The 25,383-nt window shown below is 48.0% G+C and overlaps 2 protein-coding genes and 1 long non-coding RNA gene across 7 annotated transcripts in view; 2 read left to right on the forward strand and 1 right to left on the reverse strand.

Moving 5' to 3' along the window:
* BORCS5 (BLOC-1 related complex subunit 5) overlaps positions 1 to 3,392 on the forward strand; it is a 92,040-nt gene extending 88,648 nt beyond the window's left edge. For both annotated transcript variants that reach the window (XM_040642172.1, XM_008707084.2), the window contains exon 4: positions 2,675 to 3,392. In XM_040642172.1, coding sequence (XP_040498106.1) covers positions 2,675 to 2,905 — 231 coding nt within the window. In that variant the 3' untranslated portion in view covers positions 2,906 to 3,392. The remainder of the gene's footprint in view (positions 1 to 2,674) is intronic.
* Positions 3,393 to 5,995: 2,603 nt separating this feature from the next.
* On the forward strand, positions 5,996 to 11,914 carry LOC121105401. 3 transcript variants are annotated; one of them, XR_005837865.1, is made up of 4 exons: positions 5,996 to 6,158; positions 6,983 to 7,119; positions 7,245 to 7,314; positions 9,274 to 11,914. It is a non-coding gene; the product is annotated as an uncharacterized LOC121105401 (long non-coding RNA). The 3 variants fall into 3 exon arrangements; XR_005837863.1 differs by having other exon boundaries at positions 5,996 to 7,119; XR_005837864.1 differs by having other exon boundaries at positions 5,996 to 7,119; positions 7,248 to 7,314.
* The window catches only part of DUSP16 (dual specificity phosphatase 16), a 75,619-nt gene continuing 59,744 nt past the window's right edge, over positions 9,509 to 25,383 (reverse strand). For both annotated transcript variants that reach the window (XM_040642171.1, XM_008706995.2), the window contains exons 5-7: positions 20,324 to 20,483; positions 15,002 to 15,125; positions 9,509 to 13,192 (exon numbers count right to left, since the gene is read on the reverse strand). In XM_040642171.1, the coding sequence (XP_040498105.1) occupies positions 12,016 to 13,192; positions 15,002 to 15,125; positions 20,324 to 20,483 (1,461 nt within the window). In that variant the 3' untranslated portion in view covers positions 9,509 to 12,015. The remainder of the gene's footprint in view (positions 13,193 to 15,001; positions 15,126 to 20,323; positions 20,484 to 25,383) is intronic.

The raw sequence follows: 25,383 nt of genomic DNA on the forward strand, positions 1-25,383 counted from the left end.
AAATAGGAAAGGTGAATAGGGATATGTTCCAGATTGTCAAAATGGTAAGATTCGGAATTGCATCGGATACTGCCTTACTGCCTTGAAGTCTGGTCGCATGTGCTGGAGTAAGTCTGTACACACATGGGTGCGTGCAGGGGGAGGCATTAGGGATCGGCAGCAGCGTTGCCTCGAGAGAGCGAAGGGCATGGAGGTAGGCATCACCACTTTTGTTACACACCCCCAGGTTTTCAAGTCTTACTTGCACCAACGCGAGACTCTCCTGGCAGCGGTCAGAAAGAAGGGGAAAAGGTTTAAAAGGCAGTAACGTCTCCACCATGCAATTCGATGTCCTTTAATGCCATGCCATGCACGAATCTCATGCTCAACCAATGGCACACTTTCTTGCTCGGAGAATATAGGTGAAAGGAATATGTGAGACTGAAGAAATGGGGGTTCTAGTTTTGGCTCCGTTGCTGTGAGACCTAGCGGGTCACTCAGCTTCAGGTCTCCTCTTCATGGACCGTCAGGGAATTGACTCTTGAGAGACATTCTGTCAGTGTGTGTGAACAGCATGCTCGAATTATGCGTGCTCACCCAGGCACTAAGCGTGAAGTGGCTTTGGACAAAAGCTCCGATACATCACACGTGGGCCCCAGTCGGCTGTGGAAACGTGTGGGCGAGTATATGTCATTTGAGCAAATGCCACTGTCTGATCAAGTATAAATCGGAGGGAAGTGGTTGATTGCCAGGGGCCTGACACAGGCTGAGTTAGAGTCTTGGAGGCCATTTCAGATGAACTTCGCAGGTGTGTGTCTAGTCTGGTAGACTTGGGTGTGGGGAGGACGGGATGCCGCCGCCAGGCGAAGCGTGCTAACTCCAGGTGGCTCTGAACGCTGGGGCAGGAGTGCCGCGAGCGCTGCCGGTTCTGAGGAGGGTCCCAGCACGCTCCGTCACCCACTGTCTGTCGGAAGGAGTGTTTCTAGGTGCTGGGTCGAATTGCCATTCTGAAAAGGCCCGGCGGTTGACTCTTAGGAACACTCCTATTTACTGGCCCACTCCCTTCAGTGCTGAGTGTCTGAACAGGGTTGCAGAGAACCATCTGAAGGTATAAACTGCTTCCACAGTATTGGGGGGTGGCTGTTTCCCTCCCTCCCTCTTCTCCCACCCGCTGTTTTTTTGTCCCCTGAGCATTTCAAAACAAGTGAAGAAAGAACCAGCATAGAAAAAACAAGCACGAAGTTCTTCTGACACCTCCCTTACTCACCATCCTCCCCCCCCCGCCCCCACTCCAACACAGTGTAAAAATAGAACGGGTTTTTTCTTGGGGTTGGCTTTGGTCTCCTCGCGTTTGTTTCGTTTGATATTTGGGGTTTTTTTCTCGAGGGAGGGGAGGGGCAGAGGGAGAGGAAGAGCGAGAACCTCAAGCAGGCTCCCTCTCCAGCAGGGAGCCCAGTGTGGGGTTTGTTCTCACGACAAGATCGTAACCTGAGCGGAAACCGAGTGGATGCTCGACTGACTGAGCCACCCAGGCGTCCCACGGTTTGGTTTTTATCACACCGTTTCCAGAGGCTCTGATAACGTGTGTCAGGTGGCAGTACTTTGCATGAGGCTGGGGGTTGGCAAGGGTCACGCTCCTGGAGTGGACAAGAATGAGGGACTGAAGTAGCATTTGAGTTTAACTTAAGGGTAGAAATTGAGGTCTTGGTGGTTTGTTTCTTCCCTACACAGGAGAGTATAGGCACCTGACAGGCTGGAGGTTCCTTTCCCTTATTTTTATCCAGGTGATATGTTCCAGAGAACTTCCCCGGGGGAAGAAAATAGTCACAAAAGGGGAGCGCAGAGCCTAACATTTGTTTAACTGGGGGAGAGAGTGCAGGGAGCAGTTTGCCTCACAGCAGTGTGGTCCACGGTATGGACTTGAGCCTTGGTTGTCAAAACCACCCCTGTCCCTGCACTTGTCCCCAAGGGGCTGCCACCCTGCAGCCCTTCAAGGAAGAGAGGGAGGAATGACAGGTGTGTTGTGAAGCCCCTCTGCGTCATGCCAGGTCCTGTGCTGGGTGTGTTCTCTCGCTCCATCCTCACAGTTGGGGAATCAGTTCCCTGGTGTGTGTGTGTGTGGTTTTTTTAAGATTTTATATTATTTATTTGCGAGAGAGGGAGAGGGCACGCATGAGCGGGGGGAGGGGCAGAGGGAGAGGGAGAAGCAGGCTCCTCGCTGAGCAGGGAGGCTGAGCAGGGAGCCTGATGCGGGGCGGATCCCAGAACCCCGGGACCATGACCTGAGCCGAAGGCAGACGCTTCACTGACTGAGCCACGGTCCCTCGTTCCCGGTTTCTGGCGGATGTGGACCCCGAGACAGAAAGGTAAGTATTATCAGCTCAGGTGGCAGCGCCATGTTTAAACCCCGGTCTAATTTCCAAGCACAGGATTCTTTATGTAGAGAGAGAAAAATCTGAGGGTCTCAACAAGGCCTAAGTGGCTCACATGCCCAGCACAGAGCCAGAAACCGTGGTCTCTGGGTCCCCCTGCAGAGATGGCAGTGGGGCGCCGTTGCTAGAGCCGAGCTCAGCAGGGGTTTCCACCGCCGCTGCTGCCTGTGAGCCGCTCAGCTTCCGTTTGGCCCGTGGGTCTCACGCCGGACAGCGGTCCTCTTGCGAGGCTTACGGTCTTCGCTTCTTCCGTCCCGCTGCAGATGGATTTGTCCGTAGAAACTCTCTTCAGCTTCATGCAAGAGCGCCAGAAGAGATACGCCAAGTACGCCGAGCAGATCCAGAAGGTCAACGAGATGTCGGCCATCCTCCGCCGCATCCAGATGGGCATCGACCAGACGGTGCCGCTGATGGAGCGGCTCAACAGCCTGCTGCCCGAGGCCGAGAGGCTGGAGCCCTTCAGCATGAAGCCGGAGCGCGAGCTCAAGCTCTAGAGCGCCGCCGGCGGAGGGCCGGGCTCTTGGCCTCTGCGGGCCGGCCTGGCGCCGCCTCCACCCCAGGCCGTTCGGAACCGACGTCGCGGACGTGAGTGGGTCCGGAAGCGGGTGGGAGGCCCTGGGGCTCCCTGCGGGGCTGTGACGCGGTGCGGCGGCCTGCGAACGTGCTGCTGCCCCCTCCCCTCTCCGTGATGCGTTGTCCCCTTTGCAAGACGAACCCAGCTAACTCTCGGTGCTAACCGGAAGTTGGAGCGTTTGAATTATTCGGTATTTGTTACAGAACTCTGTGTCGGGAATTCTCTTTATTTTGTTTAGATTTTTTTGTTTTAATTGAGAGTGTATATTGTCACGTCTAGCTTGCGGAGTGAAAATATGGAGAGAAGGGGAGAACTAATTTAAGAAGCTCTGTGTCCTCAACGCCTTCATGAAATTTTACTCTGGGCTTTCCGGGTTATGAATTGTAAACATAAAAGAACTAATTTAATCCAAGTCTCGGTGTTGTTACTGTTCCTACCCTGTTGACGTCACATCAGGTCTTTATCTGGGGCACCGTGTTCCTGGCGCGGCGGAACACTGGTATTTTTGTTGTGTGCTGGGTTGTGGTGTCCCTCGGGTGTCGTCATCAGAGACCGAGGACTTCCTTTGAACGCCCTCCTCAGGCTCATCTCCCACTGATAACTGGTTTCCTTAGTGCAGACGTGGTTCAGGTTTCTTTGTATTACATCAGCACTGGCAGGACTCCGGTTTTTGTCACAAGGTCCTCACCCACATTTACTAGCCTGGGAAACCTGTGGCGTGGCCAGGCTTCGAAGGGCCCGCGGCAGGCGTTCCCCGAGCCGCTTGATGTGCCTGACATCGTGCCCGACTACAAGCAGGGCTCTGTAGTCCCGGCCCTTCTTTTCTGAACAGAGGAACCTCACAAGCCTGCCGCGCTTCTGTGGGAGTTCGGGGAAGGAGGCCACCTGAGTAGCCACGGAAGTGCTTAGTGCAGGAGTTTGCACAGTGTCACCGTCCCCAGGGAAGGAAAGGCTGAAGGCGCGAAAAGACTGGAAGAACAGATCGAGGCAGGCACATTGCGACCAGGATGGGGGGACAGGGAAGCCTCTGGGGCCAGGATATCCTGTCAGGACTCACCTCGTTCCCTTTAGTAAATTCTCCCAACTTCAGAAGGTGCTTTTTAGGTGTCAGAAACAGCCTTCCGTAGATTTATAATCTTAAGGTTGATCCACTTACTTTAGCATTCTCTCTGGTGAACTTGATCTGATTCTAATCTCAGCTTTTAATCAGATACTATTTTGTAAGATTCGTAAAACCCAGAATAAAACATAGGACATAAAACAACCGGATGACGGAAGAAACATGAGCATTCAAAACTAAATGGAAAAAATTTTTTGATTCCGACGCAGGGAAAAAAAAAAAAAAAACCCAGCTTCTAGGATTTTCGAAGGAGCAACGAAAACATGTCAGGATTGTTCATCCCTCTGAGCTGGGAAGACCAGATGGACACCGGAGCCCAGGGAAGAGGCCAAGACAGCATTCCCCCCCCTTTCAGGGGCGACCTTCAAATCCCATTTCTGCCTTCCTGGGGACCGATGCCTTCGCATTAGGAAGGCGGGCTAGAGGTGGCCAACTTGAGGAGATCAAGTGGCCTGAGGGAGTCATTGGGGACTAGGCAGCCGGAGCTGAGGAGGGAGGAACTCTCCCTTTCCCCTTCATTGGGTCGCACTGGTGAAAGAAGTTTGTGTTTCTAATGCCTTTTGATGGTCAGGATTTTATTGTGTCTTAAATCATTTCTAGAAGAATCTATTTGAGGGTACAAATCCAGAAAGATGTTTTGTTTCTTAGAAACCTATTAATAGCTAAGGTTGTTTTAGGAAATGTCACAGGGGAGGGTGGCCACGTTTACTGACTAATGTGTCTTTGCTCCGCTGACGCGCTGTACCCCTTCGGTCCTGTATCCCATTTCCATATGACTGAGGGGCTAGTTCTGAGCTACACTCTCGTCCGCTCATCTTTCTCCCCACCGTTTCGTGTGGTTCTTCATTCTTCTATACTGTTTTAATATAATTTCACAATATGTTTTAATATCGGGTATAGCTAGACTAGGTGCCACCTGTGTTCATCCCTGTTTTTTCCTTTTTTTTTTTTTTATTTCAAACCAGCAGAAATTGTGTTTTGAAAAAATAATACAAGGAATACTTCTATTCCCTTTGCCAAGACTGACAAGAAGTGGCTTTTTAAAGCCATCGCCATCGTTGTCTTTGTCTGAGTTCTTGGAGTGTACGGCTCCCAGCTACGAACACGGACGGGCTTGCAGCTTTCAGAGAACGAAGAGCTGTAAAAGCAGCTCAGGCACCGCACTTCGTCTAATTTACAAATAAAAGCACAGGATGAATAAAATGAGACACAGACCAAGCCTACTGAGGGCTCACTGTTTCAACAGTTCATGGCGTGAGCATGGCAGGAAGGCGGACCGACCACGGCATGAGAACATTCTCGGCCAGCCAGCCAGCTCGCCAGCCAACCCACCACCCAACTCAAAAGCCAACTCTTCTTCTTATAAGGAAGTTGGGGGCGCCTGGCTGGCCCAGTCGGTGCAGCATGCGACTCTTGATCTCAGGATTGTGAGCTCAGGCCCCATGTTGGATGTAGAGTTTACTGGGGAAAAAATGAGTTTAAAAAAAGTTAGACAAAATGATAATAACTTACGTTTGGGTCCTAAGTAGCGAGGCTACTCATTAACTGGGGAGAAGCAGAGAAGAACAATAGGCATATTCAGTATTTTTTTAAAGAATTCTAGTGAGTATGATGTGGGGGGTGGTTGTGCAATGTTGTCAACTTGGCTGAGCTGAACTGTTTGCCAGAATCCCCTGCCTTGTTTGTTTCTGGTTCGGTTTGGCTACAAGAGCCGTCTGCATGCGATCTGGAAGTGGACAGAAAGCGGCAGCCGTGCTCCCTGGCCGGAGGCCGCCGACGTCCAGCCCCGCTGCATCTCAGGCTCGCGGCCTGCGGCACCTGTAGCGGGCCTGGCAGCCGGGCTCACGGCTCCGCTGGCTCCCAGGGCTCTGCCTTCGGTTCTTCCACATCCCGGGCCAGCTGGGACTCGAGCTTCTCCCGTAGGTCCTCTGCAGCGGCAGGATGAAGGCTTCGAGAAGAGGGGAGGCCAGCGTGGGTCCCGGCGAGACGTCGCGTGCACCAGAAGCAGCTCGGCAGGGGCTCCCTTAGCAGCACCTGGAATGAAGTGCTTAAGGTCAGTCCTTTAACACCCCCTCCCTGATTCTGGGTCATTCCTAGTGCTGCTTCTCTGATTGAACCCTGATTTAGGTAACATGGCGCTACCAGTCCTTTCCCACCTCAGAATTTTACATTTTCGGTCAGATTCTGGGAATCTGAGTAATTTGCTATTTGAAGAGCTCATTCTGCTGAATCTCTGTTGCTTAACGCCCGGTGACCTGTCTGGAGCCTCTCGGAGCTTTGGGAATAAAGAGGCAGCCTGGCGTTGTGGGGGGCCCTGGCTGTAGCTCTCCAGCCTTGATCTCTGGCAGATGGCTTCGTTTCCCTGAGCCTCTGTCCACCTCCCTACAGCGGGAGCTGGTCTGGATGGGCTCTCGGGCCCCTTCCAGCTCCAGGATTCCACTTCCGTGACCCCTGATACTCCAGCAACATCTTCACCTCTTGTCTCTGAGCACTGGCCCTGTGTTTCGGAAGTGACTTTAAATTCTGAGCTCCCAACAGAGAGAGCTCGTTTCTTTCTGTTAATTAGAAATTAGAAAGTGTCCGGTGGCTCCCTCCTTTTGAGCACCTGTTTTGCTATCTCCTGACCTATGTGTGCGTCTGTACGTATGAACACTGTCCAACAGGTCCCTACAACCACAGTGTCCTTGTTTGACTCAAGGTGGAAGTTGGTAGAAGCTGGCCTTCACCCCGTGTCGTGTATGCACGTGAGTTTACAGCGAATGAGTTGTGGGGTTAAGAGCCAGGGATTTCATGAGAGCCTATATAATTCGACATGTCACGTCTTTGTTTCCCTTCAAGCTCTGTCCTCCTCAGGAACGTAATTTCTATTCTCCTCAGAGTCAGCATTTGATGAAATGGATTTTGAGGACTCCATACCTGAGATACGGGAGTGCACTCAAGGAATGAGAGGGGCTTTTTGCTTGGTGAAATCCCCTCTGGGTATCCCTTTGCTTTTCCCACTGACAGACAAGAAGGTAGGTGATGGGTATTCCAAGCATGCTGTTTCCAAGGTTACATACACCAACGGCGCTGGGGGACTGACCTGTGCCCCTGCTTCTGTGGGGCTGTAGAACTTACCTAGCTTTGGCATTTCCCTCAGCAGGTTCCCAGGCAAACCCGGGAAACTTCAGGAATGGGAGCTGGGAGCAAACACGGATTAAGATTCTAGAGTGAGTGAAATTTTGTCTTCCCAATTTGTTTATACTAAACCCAGATACACGGCACTCAGCAGGCAGCTACTGAAATGTTAATAAACCTATTAAAGATCGAAGGGTAGCGTGAAGGGACCGTTTTTCTTTTTGGGGGGCGTCGTTGGTGTAAATTGTTCTTCACACCAAGGGAAAGAATCTGCTCTTCTTTCCCCTGCCCTTTCGTTGCTTAGTTAAGAGCCGCATAGCGCCCCCGAGGAGAGGTCACTGGGGTTCACTAATGTACAGTAAGGAACACTTTCTTGCACACACACGAGGCGTGTCGCTGCCATTCAGATGGCCCGACTCCAGAGGGGAAGGGTGACCGGATAACTTCCTTATTCACATGCCTCAAACTAAAAAAATCAGAATTTTTGGCAACTAAACGTAGCCGCTTCCTAGTCTAACCAGTACGTCCCGGGTGCGCTGACGTGTGCCCATTGCTGTTAGGAATTTGGGCAGAGTTATCCGGGTCGCTCTGAGGCCTGATGGAGTTCACTAAGGACTCCATTTTCTTCGCCAGCCAAGGCATCCTCGTCCTGCTGCCTTTTATCTTCATTATACAGTGAGCGGGATTCACGCTCAGAGCTTTGGTGAACCAAGGACTTTAATTTCAGCCTTTGAAGCTGTCGCAGCTCCCTCGAGCAGCGAGAACCGAGCGCGCAGCCGGACTCCCCGTGTGCCAGCTGCCGTGTTTGCCTGGGACACGGCTCCCGCCGGGCCACAGCCCGCATTTCCCGTGGGACTGCATACCCGCGGACCGTACTGTTTTAGCTGGAAGCAGAGGAATGACACTGGGTTTTACATAAACCCAGTTCAACGCCTGCGCGTAAACCGCAACGACGGGACCGACTCGTGAACGTCTTCCAAGACAGTGACGTAATTTTCCAGTTGATTTTGCAATACTTTAAAGATACAACCGGGTATAATTATGTTGTCCAAGGATGAATGGGCCCCATGGAATGCTAGAAATAACTCCCTTCCCTCTTCCATTTATAGCTGCAGGAGTGATATTCAGAGAAAAGCACCTAGACAAATGTTACTAGATCTAAAACATGTCTGCGTGGTGTCAGAAAACAAAACCAGCCAGCGTTTGAAATGACAGTGACGGCTTTGAGGTGGAAAGCTGCTGTCCCCTAGTCCCAGTATGTCCACCCTTCCCTTGCCATCTCTGTCTTCCTTGTTTCCCCTCAGCCCGAGCCCTGAGCTGATTTTCGTTGTCAGACCCAAACTAGTCCTCCAGCACTAGCCTGCTCTTACTGGTCTCTGAGAGGCCCCCCAAATCTGTGCACTCAAGTCGTAAGTGGCTTGACCTTCAGGACTTCCCACGATCTGCCCCTTCTTATGAAGCCTCTCCCTGAACACCTGCTTGCACAGGCCACCTTCCATGTCTGGAGGCAGAAGTATTCGACACTCTGTTCCCTCTTCAGGCCCGTGCTGGCCTCCGGGTCTCTGCGAGGTCCCGGCCAAGGCAGCTCTTCTAGTCTTGGCTCACCCAGTGGCATCCTTGCTTTTAAATTTTCTTAAATTTTAACTTCAACTCAGAAGCCTATCCCAACCAAGTTAAATGACATCACCTGTGATTCTCCTCTTACTCCGCGGTAATATGCTTTATTATGAAGCATATTTATGGAGGTAAATGCTTTATTCCTTTGATGCATAAAATTCTTTGACCAACTGATGAGACTAAGCTCCTCGTCTCCTGAACTGTGCTGTGCAGTGTCATTTATAAGCAGAGGGGTCATGAAGATGTACACGGCAAGGATGGAGAACCGACCTGTAACCACTAGTCTCCATTCTTCCTACAAGAATGATACAGCCGTTGACCTTTGCCATCAGCGTGTACCATGAATGTGCCTCTGGTCGTTCTTCCTACCCTGTCCTTATTCTCGAGTCCGTCAGTCGGCAAGTATTTACCAAGTGTCTGTCTCTCCACCGTAGTGTGCATCTGGGACACGCAGTGAAGGACGAGGCCAGCAGGGAATCGTTAGCCGGGGAGCCGCTGTTTCATGTGACGACGGAGCGCTTCCTGTGTCTGATGCCCTCACCACTGTATTGAGCTCAGTCCCCCTGGACACAAGAACAGCGGGACAGGTTCTGCTGCCACCACCTCCTGCACTCGGATGTTGCTCTTCCCACCAACAGCGGCAAGGAGAGGTCCTTTCTCATTTATGTATAAACAGGTACCAGTTTCGATTTTATTTCATATTAACATACATGACCATCAAAATGAGAAATGCACAATTTAACCATTCAACAGCATCTTTCTCCAAAAGAACTATATTCATATTAAACATTTATACAGTCTTTCCACCTCACTTTACAAATGTCCTAAACCATTGTCCAGCCTTTCTAACAAAAGTCTAGTTTTGCTCTTCAGAAATCACCGTTCAGTGTCATGCCAGTAGATTCCAGGGTGTCCCCTACGATTCCATACTGAAGAGCGGCCAGCCGACCCACGCAGTGGCAGGGCTCGCCCCGGAGGCCCGGCGGTGTCGGGCCCCAGGACTGCGTATTTGACATTCGCAACCAAGGACGAAGGCTGTAGGGTAAGACTACCTCATAGTCACAGGAAGGAAGGGGACCATGGCCAGGAGAAATCCCGAATGCTGGACGTCCCCTCAACCCTCCTGCGACATACGTAACACTGGAGCTCTTGCTTTCATTTCTTAAAAATGTCCCACAGCTGTGACCAGACTCTGGAAGAGGTGAGCTCTCCCTCGCTTGGTGTATATACAACACCTCGAAAAGGACTGACACCTTGAGAATGTCTGATTACATCCCGAATGTAAGTGTATGTAGAAAAACTCAGATCATTTCACAGAACTTCTTCCGTACAGTAACCCCGAGCTCCCTACGCAGTGTCCGCTCTTCCTGCCTTCGTTTGACACCCGGATCACAGCACGTTATTCGCGTGCAAGCAGTTATGTTAAGGGGCGCTCGGAATCATCGCGAGCAAGTCCGTTCTGAATCACGTCATTCTGTGCTGGTTTCAGCAGTCATCATAGGAAGCATGAAGTCACATCCTAATCGAAGGACTATCCATTTCTCGAACACAGAAAAACCTGAGATATGAGTCAGCAACTAGCTACACTTACAGTAAAGAACAATGACAACCCCCCCCCCCCAAAAGCTGCTGACGTGAATCAAGGCTTCAAAAGAGGACCATACTGTAGCTGACAAGACCCAAGCCAGGAAGTCTAAAAGCAGATATGTCCTAATCACTTGTGGACTTGTTCCAATCAACTCCTATTTTCAGCTGCCAGGACTGATTCCATACAGTGATTGTAGGTCAGAGACTGAGAGACCGCCTTGGTCCCGCTCCATTTTGATATGTCCCTTCTACTAAAAATATGCTGGGGAGAGTTTCTGAGAAGAGCCTGGCTGTGGCTCTCCACTCTGCTCACAACGAAACAAACTCCCAACACCTCCCTCACCCTCCTGTACCGTTTCATCCTGAACCCTCCTCTCTGAATTAGCCTCTCAGCCCCATTACAGACTACCTCCCTCATCACATGCTCAGGGGAACAAAACCACTGAGAAAAAGGAGTTTCCTGCCTCTCTTTAGCAATTTTAATTCTTTAATCTTCCCAGAGCTTTTCTCCCTCTCGGTAGTTTCCTATAAAAGTCTACCTGACTGTTCGGTTTTTACAAAATGTATCTGTGCAAAGAAACCGAAATGGAAAAAATCTACTTTGGCTGAGAACTTCGAAGGGGCTGCTTATCCTGCTACCAACCCAAAGAAATTCACATCTGGCTTCAAGCAAGTTCACCTTAATTTAAAGGATTAACAATCCCATTTGGAACAATTCTCTGCTTTACATGGAGGGAGGTAGACTTGTTTAGCCTCCCGACCGACCTTAAATCATTATGTGGCCAGATTCCTGGCTGCTCAATTGAATCCTAGATGGCTTCCCTTCTCTTCGTCAAGCTGAGAAGAAAAAATTACCTCCATCCAGGCCCAACTGAAAATTTGTGCAGAGATGGTCTGAATTGGTCTGCAAAGCGTGACTAGCTCCCTGCCTGTTCACAATGCCTAGAAGGCAGGCTACCGGACCTGGTAGTGGTGAAAGCCCCGACTTGCGGTCTGAGGTACTGGGTTTGCTCTAAAGTCGACCTTGGCAAGGCCCCTGACGGTCTGTGCAGCAGAACGAGGCTCCCATCGCTCGGCTGCCGGGCGAGCTTGGACGTGCGGATCCGCCTTGCATGGGGTCACTGCTCTTGCGTTCACCATGAGGTCCTGTCCCTGATGGGGTCTACCCGCCCAACCCACGAGCTGGCTCAGTCTCAGCGCTAAGGTGCACTACGGAAGGGGCCGGACAGAGACTAGGGCTCGAGATTCGTGTAGCACACCACGACAACGGGAGGGCACGGTGTCCTCCAACACCAGATCAAGCTGGATTCAGTAAGAACGAGGGGATGTGCGCCGCGTACAATGTTTGTTTCATCTGTCTAGGAGGAAATCTAGGGTCTGCCCTTCCACTCTTGTTGAGAAATAGCTGCTCTCTCAAGTGCAGACGCTGAGAGAACAGCCCTGTTGATCCATCTTTTGCTTTTACACCATAGCTCCATTTTCCAAAAATATATATGTATGTACATATATATATTTCAGATTTACAGGGAATTTTTTTGTGTGTGTGTGAAGAAAAACATTGTCCATAGAAGTCACAAGTGTCTTCCTTCTCAGGAGACCTCAATGATTTCCATGCTGCCTGAAAAGCTAGACTGGCTGCCCACTTTCCCCAGTTCTTCCCGCGACCTGTTCTCCGACATGATGCTCTCGCCAAATTCCATCTGGCAGCTTCTGCGTTTAAACTGCTTTTCGAAGGGGCTCTCTTCGTGCCAGCTCCGCCGGGAGTCGGCTCTGTCACTTGGCTTCTGCCGCCGGCGCACGGAGTGGACTTGGTCGCCGCAGGTGGGCAGCTGGCTGCAGCTGTAGGCGGAGTAGCCGGCGCTGCCCCCGTACACGGCCGAGGCCGAGTAGAAGTGAGAGGACTCCGTGGCAAAATACCAGCTGCTGGTCAAGGAAGGGGTGGAGGTCTGGGGAGCCAAGATGTCCGAATGCCAGCCCTTGAGGCCCAGCCCGGCGGCAGACTTGGCGAGGTGTTGCTGGCTGGTGGACAGGCCGAAAAGGAAGTTGGGGTGGTAGTTGTCCTCCACGCTCCCGCTCCGATGCAGCGGGGAGAAGAGGGCCCGCTGGGCGGCCCCGCTGCTGCTGGCTCTTCCTGCATGCAGTCGTTTGCCCTGGCCATCGGAAGGCCTGGCCGGCTGAGGCTTCCTGGGAAGGCTGGCTTCCTCCTTATCTGGGCTGGTCTCTGGGGTCTGCTCCGATACTTCCTCGACTGGCGAGAACTGGCAGAGCTTGCTGGTCCCCTCCAGGGTCGTGGAAGGTTTGTAGTATTCCAGAGCATCTTCGGAGGAGGAGAAGCCATGCAAGGAGGCTGCCATGCTGGCGGAGTACGAAACGGATTTGATGTCCAGAGAGAAGGAGCGCTTGAGCTTATTGCTGTCTTCTAGCTTGCCTGAGGGCAGGTGGAGGCCGCTCAGCGCCTGGACCAGCGCGCTGTCCTCCAACAGCGGGGGCTGCGTGCCGGGCGCGCTGGCAGGATGCGCGGGCCTCTGCCCTGCCGCCTCTGAGGTAGCGGAGTTGGCGCAGGGTGGACTGAGGCACATCTCGCTCTTCTGTCCACCCTCGGAGACCGCGGGGCCAGGTTCATTTGGCTTCTCCAGGTGCAGCAGCTTGAGTTTGCTCTTTGGCCCCGATGCGCCGGTCTGGTTCTTAATCTTCTTCTCATAGTCCAGGAGTTGGCCCAGAAAATTGAAGTTTGGAGATATAGTAGGTCTTTTTTCTTTCACAAATCTATGAAGAGAGGAAAGACATAAAAGTCTTGAATTTTGCAACTATGCTTTATCTTAAAAACAGCTAGACAACAGAACAGTAAATGAATAAATAAGGTAGGGAATTATTAGCGCCTCCCAAACACCTATGGCAGATGACAGTATGAAAGTTTGGGGAGACAGCGCATGTCCCTGGAGCATGCGGGGGGGGGGCCAGGCCCCCAAAGCTCTAGTTTTAGCCTCCTTATTCTCAAGGACCCAGAGTTTCCAATGCAACTGACAAGCGAGGATTCTGGCCTCAGCACCGGGGCCCACCCTCCACCCCGCCCCCTGCCAACGCTGGTGCCGCCATCAGAATTACAGGGTAGCGGCCACTCTCCAGCTTCAGCGTCCCAGTATCGTGCCTTCTCAAGGTCCCCACAGTCACTTCCTCAGGACAGTTCATGTTTTAATTAATGACCAGAAAAGCGGGTATCAGATGACCTGAGCACCATAGCACACCCTCGAGTTCCTTCTCCTCGCCTCCAGCACAACAGAACCGTCAGCTCTCAGGCGGCCTGTGTGCTGAGCACTAGGCTGAGGCGTCACAGCATCATCTCTCAGTCCCCAAACCACCCCGTGTCCGGTGGTGCATTACCCCCATCACACAGGGACACGAAGTCCTTAAGTGACTTGCTCGAAATCACACAGCTGGGGTTCAGAACCAGGCCTAATGTCTGGGTCCATTTTTGTAACCACTGTGTTAAAAAAGAATCATCAAGGGGTAAAAACTAGTAATAAGTCACTTTTATGTTTAATTGTGGAAACACAAACTCTTAGAGATCGTAGACAGATTCCCCAGTGGCTCGTGACCTTCACGGCCACTCCGCAGAAGATGCAGGAGTGAAACTACACTGAAGATTCGTATTTGAACGTGGAAAGAGAAAAATCACGAACTCCCTGGATATCAAGTAACCTAAAGCAAATGAACGAAGCCAGAAACAACTGGCTCCACTGTAGCAAGTGCAAATGTAGGAAATGAAGAATGCCTTTCCTTCCAGTTTCTACGAGGCCCCAGACCTGCAGGGAGAAAAGCCTGACGGGGGGACGAGGGAACTGATGCAGACCAAGGCAACACCCTTCTGAGAAGCTGCTCCGGTAGCTCATTTCTTTCCAGACCTTCCAATTTGAGGGGCAAAAAGTCGAATTGTTACAACAGGCCCGTGTCTGTATTTACTGGCTCGCTATTGCATGAAAACTAACGCCCTCTACCCTGTAGCACGAAGAGGCCTCCGATTCACCCGCTAAACAAACTCTGGTCTGTGCGCTCTTGTCACGTGCCTGCCCTCCACCTGGACCAAGGGTGGGAGGAGCAACCCAGTCCAAGTGCAGAATCGGGGCAACTCTAGAATACAGGAATTTTACTCGGTGAACGGACTTTGACAATTTGCTCTCGGCTTTTTCCTCACAGGGACAGAGGCACAAAGTTTGAAGCAGAGGAGGAATTCTGGAATGGGCATTGCGCTGGAGCTTTTTTCCTCCTAGGTACTTCCCCAATTAGGAAAAGATACAAACTCACTTAACAGGATGGTGATCGGTTTAGATTTGTTGTTCCTGAAAATTCAAAAGTAGCCGAGGATGAATCTGACACGTGTGGGTGGAATTCTTGCGAACTTATAAAAGTGTATTCTTCTCTGGTCTTTGCAACACCATTAAAAAACCCAGTCACCTGTAAAGCGTGTAACTAAAATAGTCCTCATTTGCTTTCATTTGGTTACCTGCCCTCATCTCCCTTCACGCTTCAGGTCAAATGAAAAGCCCATCATCGCACAAGACGAGTTCCGGCTCTCACCTGTAAGCTTCGTCTAAGGACATGTCCATCCTCTTCATGATGTAGGCGATGGCGATGGTGGCCGAGCGAGAGATGCCCGCTAAGCAGTGCACCAGGACACGACCGTTGGAGGCCTTGGCTTTCTCTGCGGGCGTCAAATTCAAGTAGGGTCACAAGAACAACCGTGGTCAACAGTGAGATCTTGCTGCCATGTACTTCCTTTCATCTGATAACTCAAAGTAGAGCTCATCTACTTACACGTTGTTCCCTTCAGTAGTTTCTTAGGGAGATAAAGGAAGAGCACTTTCCCACCATTTACATACAGGACAACGAGGGCCAGACGTGTTAGTCAGCAATGAGTCCCTGACTCAGGCTCTCCTCTTACTGAGTATATTTCCCAATGGGTTTTTTACATGATTTTTTTTTATTTTAAGAACTTTCCCTGGGTATAAATCCTACATTGTGATGACATGATTCTACTTGTTTAGTGTGGAAAATTTCAGAATACAGAGAAGTATAAAGAAAATAACATCCCAAATCCTAAGATGTAGCTAATATTTTGTTTACCCATGTTGTCTGACACTTCAACTTTTTTCTAGTTAGGTAAGAGATACTAAACTTTTTTCCAGTTTTGAGGTAGAATTTTCAGTTTTGAGATATAACTGACCTCTAACATCGTATTCAGGTGTCCAGTATGGTGATTTGCTACATGGAAGAGGTATGACATTTTTAAAAATATTTTCTCATTTCAAACATCTGCGACATACATGACTAATTTAAAAAGCAGAAGGAGGGGGAGAGAGAGGACTTCATCACCGTATCGCAGCAGAATGCAAGAAGATGCCAGGTCAAGCTACTTTTAAAATGCTGACTCACAGAACATATCTCCTATAGTTTCCTATTTTTGTTTAGACTTTCCTGTATGTCATCAAGTGGCTCAACAACTTTATTTGCTGAATTTAAGAAGAAAACCAGGTATATGCTATGAATCAGGGTTAGCAGCCCACTTTAGCGAGGACCAGGGGAACCTGAACCTTTCCTGGGTATCTAGGAGTTCCTGACTGCATCATAGATATTCCGCACAACATGGCAGGACTTGTGGACACTTTGTTAGAGCCAAGAACACTCGACCCAACGGCACTGCCATCTCTCCCTGTTGAAGGGTTAAAAGCGTACTTTGTAGGAGTAAGTGAAGTTACCCCACGCAGCCTGGAAGCCACTAACATTTTAGCCAGTACTGGGCCTGCCTCGATTCTAAACGACACGTGTGCCTTTCCCCATGAGCCGCTGCTGTGGAGCTCAGCTCTTCCCTTTCACTCGTTTTAGCTGATACCAGCAAAAGTTACCAAACCTTATATTCAAATTCTTATAATTAACAGATACGCTGGGAGTCTGCTCTGGCCACACCAGTCTCCCCACTTCTGCTAGAAATACTACAAATTCCTCACGTATGGGATTTATTCTTCATTGTGTACAAAACACATAGGACGTTTGGATAGTATATGAATAATCAAACAGCTAAGCTTTCCTTTAGATAGTGAAATCAAACACAATGAAACAGTAACAAATGAATATAAATTCTTCTTGAAACAAAGAAATATGTACTATGCAACATAAGATATAAACCCATGTACGTAGAGCCCCATGCCTTCCTGGGCCTGTTCCGTTCTCTTGTCTCACCTACACCGTCCTCAGCCTGTACTAACAGTATTTCCCCTTTGCCGAGGCTGCTAAGAAGCTCGAAGCTGAGATTTTTCACTCAATTTCAATAGGTAACTGTAATTCAGATTTTATTGTAGCTTTTCTAGCCCCATATTACTCGGTTCTTGCCCTTTGATCCTGTTTTAATGTGTAATGTGTGTATTTTTTGATCCCAGTCTCATGCTGTAAGCTGCTTTAAATTCTTATTGGAAGTAGGCTGGGTTTCAATTTTTTTTTAATTGTATTTAGTTAGTTAGAGAGTGTGTATGTACTCAAGTGGGGGGGGGCAGTGGGGAGTTGGAGGGGCAGAGGGAGAGAGAGTCTTCAGCAGGCTCCCTGCCCAGCACAGAGCCTGACGGGGCTCCATCTCACAAGCCTGAGAGATCAAGAGTCAGACGCTTAATGACTGAGCCACACAGGTGCCTCTCAAATTTTTAAAAAATGTTGACAATATTCTCTCAATTATATAAAATAGTTATCTCAGAACAAGACTATAAGGACCTAGAAGGGTCTTCCTTCTACCTCAGAGGGCTTCACACTGGGCATATATTATGCACCCAGTGAATACTGGCTGGCTAATACAGACCTTAAAAAGCAATCTTTATACAACATGTGAAAAAGGTTGAGAGGAAATAAAACAACGATGATAACAGATGTGTTAGGATGTTGAGGTTATAGGTTTCCTTTTCTCTGTTTTTCAGATACTCTGGATTATACTTACATTGCTTTTACAATCACAACACTTTTGAGGATGTATTTTAGAAATCTTAGGGGTGCCTGGGTGGCTCAGTTAGTTAAGCATCTGACTCGATTTCAGCTCAGGTCATGATCTCAGGGCTGTGGGATCAAGCCCTGTGGGCTCCACGCTTGGCAGGGAGTCTACTTGGGACTCACCCTCTCCCTCTGCTATACACCGCCCCCCCCATGCGAGAGCTCTCAAATAAATAAATAAATCTTTAAACCAAATCTAACGAGTATTACACTGGATTGGGGTTCTGCTCTTGGCAGAAAGGAGTGCTAAAGGGAGTCTTAAAGCAAAGGAAGTCACATACACAGAGACCTGGCAGAGAGAAGGGAAAGGTGAGCGAGGGGGCCGTACAGTGGGACCCGATGGGCTTCTCAGACAACAGTCCACGGTGGCTGCCTTGCACGCGCCGTGGGGCAAGGGGGTAATGAGAAAGAAGGTTTCGAAGCTGGGGAGGAGGTGCCAGAGGGCCTGGGAATGTTAGGCTAAGGACCGCAGGTTGCTGAACAGGGGACAGCAAAAGCGCTGACAGTGACAACGGAAAGGAGAAGAGTAAGCTGTCACTACAGCAGTTCGGGAATAAAAATCTAGCTCAAAAAAAAAGGCAGGATAACAAATGAAAAGGGTTAGGGGGAGCCAGTGAGGATGCGACGTTATAAACGCTAAAAATAAAGAAGCAGTAATTGAGCGTACAGAGAACAGCGCTAAGAAAAAAACCCAAAGAACTTCTCAGATGATCATTTGTAAAATTGCTACTATTTAGTAAGAGTCAGTTATGAGTTAGGCACTTTTCAAGGTATTCTCCGTCCGTTATCTATTTTAATCCTCACAACGCCCCTCTAAAGTACATACACTATTGTCAGTTTCCAGTTCAGGGTACTGAGAAACTTACCCCAAATCACTTAACTAACCAAGGCAGGCAGGACCCAAATACAGTTTGGCTCCAAAGTACATGCCTTAGTCACCTCCCTGTATGGCCTACACGCAAACTCAAGAGGCGGGGCAGGAGCCCCGGGCGCGGTGGGGGGCGGGGGGGAGCAGCCAGCTGGCACCGGGCACCTCGAGAGTGTCCCCTAGTCCCAGGCAACCCCAGCTCACTGTTGCCCATGGGAACTAAAAATAAATTTAAAACTCCGTGAACACTTGAGTCCTTCCAACAAACCCATAAATTTATTGAAATTTATCTTAATAATAAAAAGACAACCCCCCCCCCCAAGCCTGTAAGTCATTCAGCCCTGGTACGGGGGCAGTATTCCCACTGTGCACCCTGCCAGGACTGACCACAGCAGAGAGCCCCGCGGAGCCCAGCAACCACCCTGACCGTGCGCTGGACTCTGAAGAGTTCACCCTGAATTACCTGGGGGCAGGGTGGGGGGGGAATGGTGGCCCTAGTAAATGGGCCGAGCAAGTGAAATACTGGGAAGTATAAATATTTTCAAGATACTACAAATAAATTACAATACGTATTTGGGTGTGTTTAACCAAGTTGGAATATGGTAAATTCCTTCTGTCTGAATTAAGTGGCAGGGTGACGCCAATGTCTCCCAGGAAAGAAAGAAGCAAGCTGGGGCAAAGTTACTCATATTCTCTTCTCTGCTGACCCTCCTAAAGCTTGAACACTGACGAGTTCTCTTCTAAACAGATCCTGAAATTGCACTTTCAGCTGAAATTAGAGCCGAATGTCTTTGGATTGACGTGACACGCAACAGAACGTTAACCGTGTTATTTCCTAAAGAGGCACAAACTGAATGATAAACTGAACACTTCCTAGAAGTGGGGGTGATTCATCTGGGAGTTTTGTTTGTGAATGTTATAATGTGAATTATCTAAGCGTTTATCTTCTAACGTTTCAAAGAATGCATCCTAATTAAAGATGAAAATTTTTGGCAATCTGGAATCTTGAAGGGAACAAAAAAGGGGGGGGGACTGTTCTGGAATCACTCAAAGTTCCAAAAGCATTATCTAGAAATTCCTCTCACAGATGAAAGGGTACAGCTGAGAGGCTTAATGTACATAATTTCACATTTTAAAAGGAACTAGTTCTTTTTTTAATTACAGTAATAAATTGAGAGTATTTAATTATGGGTTAGCATGCACACGCTTATGTGAGTAGAGGAAGAAAACAGCAGAAACTTCTCACATGGGACACAGGAGTGAAGGTCATTGCGCTGCTCAAGAGCGAACAGCGTATCTCCCCGGTGCGGCCACTCTCCGCTAAAACTACATTTCAAATACGTCACCGGTTTCCCACAGCAGACCTGACCTCAGGCACCGCAGTGTCACCACGCACCCGCAGCTTGGCGTCAGGAGGCTGACTGGCCGGCCAGCGGAACACAGCACAGGACGGATCAGAGCCTGTCACAACCACCCCCAAGGAAGTGACTGGGTGTGTGTGTGTGTGTGCTGGGATTTTATTAGATCCCACACTACTTGAAATTACTGGCACACGTGGACTGAGGCTTACAAATCTTGTGACATAAGACTTTAAATGGAATGGGATTTGTTTTCACAGGATTTGACTTTTCTCTGGGGAGAACCCAGCAGCGAGGTAAAAACAGTTTAAGGAATGCCACCAAAGTTTCCAAAAGTCTTTTATAGGATTTGAAAAAATGGCTAAAGTTTAATCCCAGTAGTTTAACTGATTTTCAAACACTTGCAAATCCACAATCACAGATCCCATCAGGCTTCACCTTGGTTGTGTGAAGGTAGCTAGAATGTCACAAGGCAGGGGCTCAGGAACAGCATGGCACACACAGCACCTGGGCCACCGCATGAGATCGGCAGCCTCACGTGTTGTTCTGACTTACGAAATCTCTGAAATAGGAGGGAAGAAGGGGTACACCTGCACACGAGACTATGACCCAGAGGGCTTGTAATACATTCCTGCAGCTACTTACCGATGAAATCTACGGATTTGTCCAACCATGGCAAAATTTTCTCACAAAAGCTGTCATTCACAGGCACTCGCAGGAAATGAGACTCGGGGATAAAGTCAGGCTTAGGACAGGTATTGCTGGCATTTAACACATAACCAATCCCATTCTGCTGCATCAGCTCCTGTAGAGGGAAAGAGCAATTAAGGTGATTAACATATCAGCACAATCATTTTGGAAGAGTAAAGTTTAATGATAAGAATTACTAGTTTCCTTGAAATCAGTTAATTCAGTCGGTGAAATCCAAAAACCTAGCACGGTGACATTTAGAGACTTTAAGGCAGAATTGTTTTTAAGGGCAAAAGAGAGGCTGTTTAAAATAGGGTGCGTGAAGGGGCGCCTGGCTGGCTCAGTAGGTTGAGCACGTGACTCTTGGTTCCGGCTCAGGTCACGATCTCATGGGTCAGGAGATGGAGCCTGGTACTGGTCTCCTGGATCAGCGGGGAGTCTGCTTGAGATTCTCTCCCTCTGCCCCTCCCCCAACTCTCTTGCAGGCACACGCACTCCCTCTCTCTCTCTCAAAAATAAGTAAATCTTGAAAATAAAATAGGGTGCTTGAAGATCAACCATCATTAATCAACCCTGTTATCTTCATTACTGAGAAAGAAGTGGAAGAATACAAAATCAAACCATGGTAGTTTACTACGACTTTAGAGTATAGGTACAACAGGAACATTTTCTTCCCAAACGGAACATTCTGGTTGTTCTCAAAGATACAGTCCTAGGTAGTCTCCTTGTTCTAAATACTTCCTGTAAAGACTGAATCGACGGCCATTGCTTTAATTAGCAGCTCTACATGTGGACGACTGCTAAATATACATTCACTTTCATTCCCAACCTGTCTTTCCAACCCGGTATCTCTGTTCGTATGTTCCTCAGGCCCTTCAAACTCACACTGTCAGACACGCAACACATTCTCTCTCTGGGCCCCAAAGTCCTGTTTCCTCTCTGTAACCCAAAGTTGGTGTATGGTAATACCATCTACTCAGACACTTGAGCTAGAAAATACGATCGTGTCCTTTCTCCTTCCTTCACGACCCCCATCCAAATGGTTGCCAGATCCTTTTGGTATCAGCCTCCCCTTTGTTCTCTCCTGTTTCCTATCGCTGCTCCGTCAATGGGCAGCCACAACAACAAAAGAGCCACCAGGGAGCTCTTGGAAGTTTGTGGAGTTTCATCTCTAAACCATACACTGAACGAAACCCAGAGTAATCTTTCTTATAACCAAACATGGGCTAAGTGCTCTGCCCACACTTTATTTTGTATTTTTTTAAAGATTTTATTTATTTATTTATTTGACAGAGAGAAAGTGCACAAGCAGGGGGAGCAGCAGGCAGGGGGAGAAGCAGGCTCCCCACCAAGGAAGGAGCCCAATGCAGGACTCGATCCCAGGACCCTGGGATCATGACCCGAACCAAAGGCGGCCACTTAACCAACTGAGACACCCAGGCGTCCCTCTGCCCACAATTTAACGTCATCATGTCACTACTTGCTCCTGTCCAAAGGACACCCACCCTTCCATGCTGCCGTTCACAGCACTCCAGTGCTTCAGAGGCCCTGTTCCTCTTCCTGGTCACTCTCGTCCACTTTTCTGACTTTGCTGAAATTAACCTCGCCGTGCATTCCTTCCACTGACGCATAACTCACCGTTCCATTCTCTGCCCTTCTAAAGTACTTTGCTCACTGAGCACACTGTTGTAATGAGCAGATAATTCTTATCTCCTATTAAGTAGTGGAGTAGTGAGATCTTGGACGGATTCGCACTTGTTTTTCTACCGTCCGCACCGGGTACATGGTTGTACTCGATCCGTGTTTGTTCAGCCGACACCCTGTCTACCATTTTCTGGGCAAGCCTACACAACCCCACGTCCTTTGGTTTGAAATGTTCCAAACCTGAAATAATTCTCTTTTAAGCGACTCTGGTCATGTATTCCCTTTCTGGGAATGGTACCTCCTCTACAAACGTTTTCCAACTACCTGAAAGACAGTTGGTCAATTTCTTCCTATGTTCCTTCCTGAAATATGCCAATTCCCTAAGCCTCTTCCTTTACCACACCTGGCACAATGAATATATTTTACATAAAAGCTAGGCTTAATAAATCCAAGTCAGATATGCAACCCTCTCTCAACTGTGAGATGACCATGTCAAGAAACAGCTTTGGGAAGCAGGTGAGTTTCCTGGAGTGACCGACTGACGCTGGCGCTGCGCCAAAGCCCCGTCTCCTCATGCTCTCATGTGCTTCTGTTAGGTTCACAATCAGCCTGTGAAGATCTTAACTTACAACTTTTCAACTTTTGTACAGGTAGCAAAGGTCACATTTGTTTTCCATGCTGAGATTACTACCATTGCAGTATCTCCCACGTAAGAACAGCAACGGGTCACTGGAGTTAAGGGGCCTTTCAAGCCTTTCTTGCCAATGGTCCGTAAAGGAATAATTTCATATGTCCTTCTCCTACCCACCAACAGGACTACAAAGATTTATTAAATTAAAAGTGAAGGGAGATAATAACGTCACTTTCCACCCAATTCAGTAATGAAGACCTAGAAGTTTCAGAAGATAACAGGCAGTTCTCAGGACAAAACATGTTACAAGTCTATAATGACTGTCAAATTTGATTTCCCCATAGAAGGAGTATGACAATGTACACTTCTGACAGTAGCCTCATAACCTACAGTTTATAGAAATGGCCACCGAACCTAAATTCAGTCAAAAAATATTTGTTGAGCACCTTTGCTAGAGGCTTAATAATATTACGGTACATAGTACATAATAAAATAATATCTACCAGAATACTCCGAACCTAAATTCAGTCAAAAAATATTTGTTGAGCACCTTTGCTAGAGGCTTAATAATATTACGGTACATAGTACATAATAAAATAATATCTATCAGAATACTATCTAACGGTTAATGAATCCCTACCATTTCCAAGTCTGTGCTGAACATTTAAATAAACAGTCTCTCGAAGATGTGGAGAAAAAGGAGCCCTCTTACACTGTTGGTGGGAATGCTAACTGGGGCAACCACTCTGGAAAACAGTATGGAGTTTCCTCAGAAAGTTAAAAATAGAACTACCCTATGACCCAGTATTTACCCAAAGAATACAAGAGCGCTAATTCAAAGGCATACGTGCAACCCTATGTTTATAGCAGCATTATCTACAAGAGCAAAATCATGGAAGTAACCCAAGTGTCCATGGATAGATGAATGGATAAAGAAGATGTGGTGTGTGTATATATATATACATACATACGACAGAATACTATTTGGCCATAAAAAAGGAAATCTTGCCATTTCCAACAACATGGACGATAAGTCAGAGAAAGACAAGCACCATTATGATTTTAACTTCTATGTGGAATCTAAGAAACAAGCAAAGGGAAAAAAAGAGACAAAGCAAGAAACAGACTCTTCACTCTAGAGCACACACTGACGGCTACCAGAGGGACGTGGGTGGGGGATGAGGGGACTAGATGGTGGGGATGAAGGAGGGCGCCCGTCATGAGCGCCGGGTGACGTACTGAGGTGCTGAGTCACTACCGCGCACATCTGAAAGTAACAGAACGCTGCACGTTAACTAGACTGGAATTAAAATTAAAAACTTAAATACATAGACGGTCTCATTTAATCCTCACAACCACCCTCTGACATGGGTACAATTATCGTCATTTTAAAAATGGGGAAACTGAGGTTTGGAGAGGTTGCACAATGTTTGCCAAGTCACACAGCTAGCAGGAGGTGCGGAGGCAAGATTCAAATCCAAGTACATTCGTCTCCAGAATCGGCCCTGAGTCGCATGCTCTCGCTGAAGTTCTGTGTAAAGCAAGTTAGATGGCGCAGCAAGGTAACCAGCTACACACACACGTTCTTTTTAACTAAAGTAATATAAAGTTTAACTTCCTTCTTTATGCCCTTTTTAACGTCACTAATTAATCAGAACGTAAAAGGGCACCACTCTGGCCGTGAGCTTCTGTGAGGAGGCTTTCAGAGAGACTCAGGACACCGTGAGGACATGCAGTCAAGGTGTTTACGTCGCCCTCTGCTCCCCCTTACTGTCCCAGCCGCTGCTGCAGGCATCACTGCGCTGGCGTCTACCGCTGCTTGGTGAGGACGGGCTGCCGGCGTGCCCGGTCCCTGCACTCGTGCTCCCCGCAGCCTCGCGCCCAGCTGCAGCAACCCATGATGCTGGACACAGCGGACACAGGAAAAGGACGCCCCTTGACAATCCGAGCTTGCAATGCTGTCGTAGCGCAAAAAAGTGTTTTTCACTTATAAAACAATGTACCATAAAAGATGCATTTAAGTAGCTGCTTTGTTTTTTTTTTTAAGGTTTTTTGTGGGGAGAGGAGGAGAGTAATCTCTAAGCCCAATGTGGGGCTCGAACTCATGATCCTGAGATCATGAGTCGCATACTCTTCTGACTGAGCCAGCCAGTTTTACTTTAAACAACTGGCAAAAGGGGAAAGGGGAAAATTTATACGTTTTGTATAAATTATACATTATGTAAAATTATACTTTTATATAATTTATATTCATAATTTATAATTATAATTTAATTATAAAGTATAAAATTAAAACATTAATGTATTAAAACTGAGTGATGGTAAAATAAACACAAAATGAAATAAGAGGAAATGATCTCAATGACAAATATAACTTGATTTATAAAAATTTACTGCAAAAAGAATCTACTTAAATCAATTATCAGTTACTCCCTGAAACTGTTTTTGTAATAAGATAGGACTTGATAAATAAAACATGGCCAATTTTTAAATCAAAGAGAAGCAAAAAATCCTAAAATGTTACCATGTGAGATTTAAATATGATTTGGCTACTAAATTAAACACAATACATAATCTGGATTGGCAGTTACTACATCAGTGAAGAAGAGGAGGAAATCAAAAATGATACATATATACTTGAAACATTTTAATTTAAAACAAATAAATACATTAATTCACTAATTTCTGATGCAGGACCATGCTTTGCTTTTTGGGTTTTTTTTTGTTGTTTTTTTTTTTT

Source organism: Ursus maritimus, unplaced genomic scaffold, assembly GCF_017311325.1.
Source record: "Ursus maritimus isolate PB19 unplaced genomic scaffold, ASM1731132v1 scaffold_26, whole genome shotgun sequence".
NCBI classification, from domain to species: Eukaryota; Metazoa; Chordata; class Mammalia; order Carnivora; family Ursidae; genus Ursus; species Ursus maritimus.